This window comes from Coregonus lavaretus (genome assembly GCF_964263955.1).
Source record: "Coregonus lavaretus genome assembly, contig: HAP1_SCAFFOLD_5905, whole genome shotgun sequence".
Classification (NCBI taxonomy): domain Eukaryota; kingdom Metazoa; phylum Chordata; class Actinopteri; order Salmoniformes; family Salmonidae; genus Coregonus; species Coregonus lavaretus.
The window spans coordinates 27,501-30,000 of NW_028165875.1; the positions used below are offsets into that span (position 1 = coordinate 27,501).

Sequence of the window (2,500 nt, forward strand, 5' to 3'; positions counted from 1 at the left end):
AGCAGCTGCGACTAGCGTCCAGAGATAAACAGCATCACCGCCACCGCCCCAAACGGAAATACAAGATAGCAAACAGGCTGTGTGTCCAGAGGACAGGGGAGGGACCAGCAGCAGCACAGGACTCGGGTTCTACCCCCTCTGTCTCTGGTCAGGCTGTTATTACAGCGGAGGGGGGAGGGGGAACAGCAACATTAGAACCACAGAACACCGCACACACCGTAACAGCCAAGAGGAGCCGCACCCAGGAGAGAGAGGAGAGGGATGGGAGGAGGATGGGAGGAGGGAAAACAGGGAGGAAATTCAAGAGCCAAGCCAGGCTGAGGAGTAACAAGACAATGGAGGAGGGAGGAGCAAGAGGAGGAGCGGAGGGGGGGAGCGTGACGAATGGAGCGGCGGATGGCAGTACTGCTGCTGCTGCTGGGGTGTTAACCTACCAGGAGCCTGCTGGCAGCCCCCCTGTCTCCTCCCTGGATCCCACCGCTGACACCAACCAGCAGACATTCCCCTTCACCTCCTCCTCCTGCGCCTCTGTCCTCATCTCTTCTGCCTGCGTCTCCTCCTCCTGCATCTCCTCCTCCTGCTCCTCTGACCAAGCTGTACCTTCTGGGGAGAGGGAGGAGGGGGTGTCAGTGATCCCAGGGGGGTACCTACAGACCCTACTAGATGCCTCAGTCTCCTCCGGGGGGGCAGGTATCGCCTACTACCCCCAGCAGCCCCCCAGGCAGCACTATCCCCTGGGTCTCTCTCTAGAGGAGAAACAGCCCCCCAGGCAGCACTATCCCCTGGGTCTCTCTCTAGAGGAGAAACAGCCCCCCAGGCAGCACTATCCCCTGGGTCTCTCTCTAGAGGAGAAACAGCCCCCCAGGCAGCACTATCCCCTGGGTCTCTCTCTAGAGGAGAAACAGCCCCCCAGGCAGCACTATCCCCTGGGTCTCTCTCTAGAGGAGAAACAGCCCCCCAGGCAGCACTATCCCCTGGGTCTCTCTCTAGAGGAGAAACAGCCCCCCAGGCAGCACTATCCCCTGGGTCTCTCTCTAGAGGAGAAACAGCCCCCCAGGCAGCACTATCCCCTGGGTCTCTCTCTAGAGGAGAAACAGCCCCCCAGGCAGCACTATCCCCTGGGTCTCTCTCTAGAGGAGAAACAGCCCCCCAGGCAGCACTATCCCCTGGGTCTCTCTCTAGAGGAGAAACAGCCCCCCAGGCAGCACTATCCCCTGGGTCTCTCTCTAGAGGAGAAACAGCCCCCCAGGCAGCACTATCCCCTGGGTCTCTCTCTAGAGGAGAAACAGCCCCCCAGGCAGCACTATCCCCTGGGTCTCTCTCTAGAGGAGAAACAGCCCCCCAGGCAGCACTATCCCCTGGGTCTCTCTCTAGAGGAGAAACAGCCCCCCAGGCAGCACTATCCCCTGGGTCTCTCTCTAGAGGAGAAACAGCCCCCCAGGCAGCACTATCCCCTGGGTCTCTCTCTAGAGGAGAAACAGCCCCCCAGGCAGCACTATCCCCTGGGTCTCTCTCTAGAGGAGAAACAGTTTGCCTCCCTGCAGCTAGCCCAGAGCTGTGTCCTCTCCCCTCCCTCCGAGTCAGAGCTCCAACAGTCCCCCCAAAACTGCCCCAGCTTTCCCCCTTTCATGTGGCACCACCAGCCCCATCTCTGCCCCGGCTACCCCCACAGCCAGGGGGGCTTCGGGTCTGGGTCAGGGTCAGGGTCAGACTACAGCCAGCAGGGATCAGAGACTGACAGACTGCTGTACGAGAAGAGTTACCTTGTGGAGGGGGACAGGCTGGGGCTGCAGCCAGGGTCGGGGGTGGAGCTACAGGAGCTGCAGGTGTGTCAGTCAGGTGTCTGTCTGAGGCAGGTGCAGTACCAGAGAGGCTCTCTCTGCTCAGACCATGGCTGTCTAATCAGCTATGACTCTGTGGGCTCCCTGTCAGCCTGCTCCTCCAACTATAGCTCTCAGAGCCTCCATCGTGAGGGAGGAGGGGAGACGGAGGAGAGGAGAGACAGCTACCTGCAGCACTGCAGCCCCATGGTGTTGCTCCAACAGAGCCTGGAGGACATGGGTCAGCCCGTCACTCCCCTCAGAGAGTCCTCAGACCTCCTCGACATCTCCAACTTCACCCCGGACAAGTTCAGACACTCCTCCCTGTCCTCCCTGTCGCCCCCGGAGACCCCCAACCTCTCCCCCCAGGTGACGAGGGGCGAGGCACCGGAGTACCAGGATCATGTGACAGGATGTGACATCATGCAGCAGGCGGCGCAGCACGGGGTGGAGGGGCGGCAGTTCTCATTCAACGGAGAGGAGCAGGGGGGGAAGAACACCCGCTCTAAGAGGAAAGCAGGTTATAAACAGGCTGCAGCGGCGGCAGGAGGACAGCAGGGGCCTAAGAAAGGCCAGGCCTCCAGAGCAGCCAAGACAGAGAAGGTGAAGACGCCTAGACAGAGCCGCTCCTCTAAGAAGATCAAAGCCATGCTGGAGGGGAAGGCTGCCAAGGGCCAGGC

The 2,500-nt window shown here is 60.8% G+C and overlaps 1 protein-coding gene across 1 annotated transcript in view; it reads left to right on the top strand.

The window, feature by feature from the left end:
• The window catches only part of LOC311115347 (neurite extension and migration factor-like), a gene marked incomplete at both ends in the record, with an annotated part of 5,269 nt that overhangs the window by 2,101 nt on the left and 668 nt on the right, over window positions 1–2,500 (top strand). Inside the window, 2 exon segments of the mRNA XM_084190537.1 lie at window positions 1–721; window positions 1,490–2,500. The exon segment at window positions 1–721 is cut by the window's left edge and continues 562 nt beyond it; the exon segment at window positions 1,490–2,500 is cut by the window's right edge and continues 306 nt beyond it. Coding sequence (XP_084046663.1) covers window positions 1–721; window positions 1,490–2,500 — 1,732 coding nt within the window.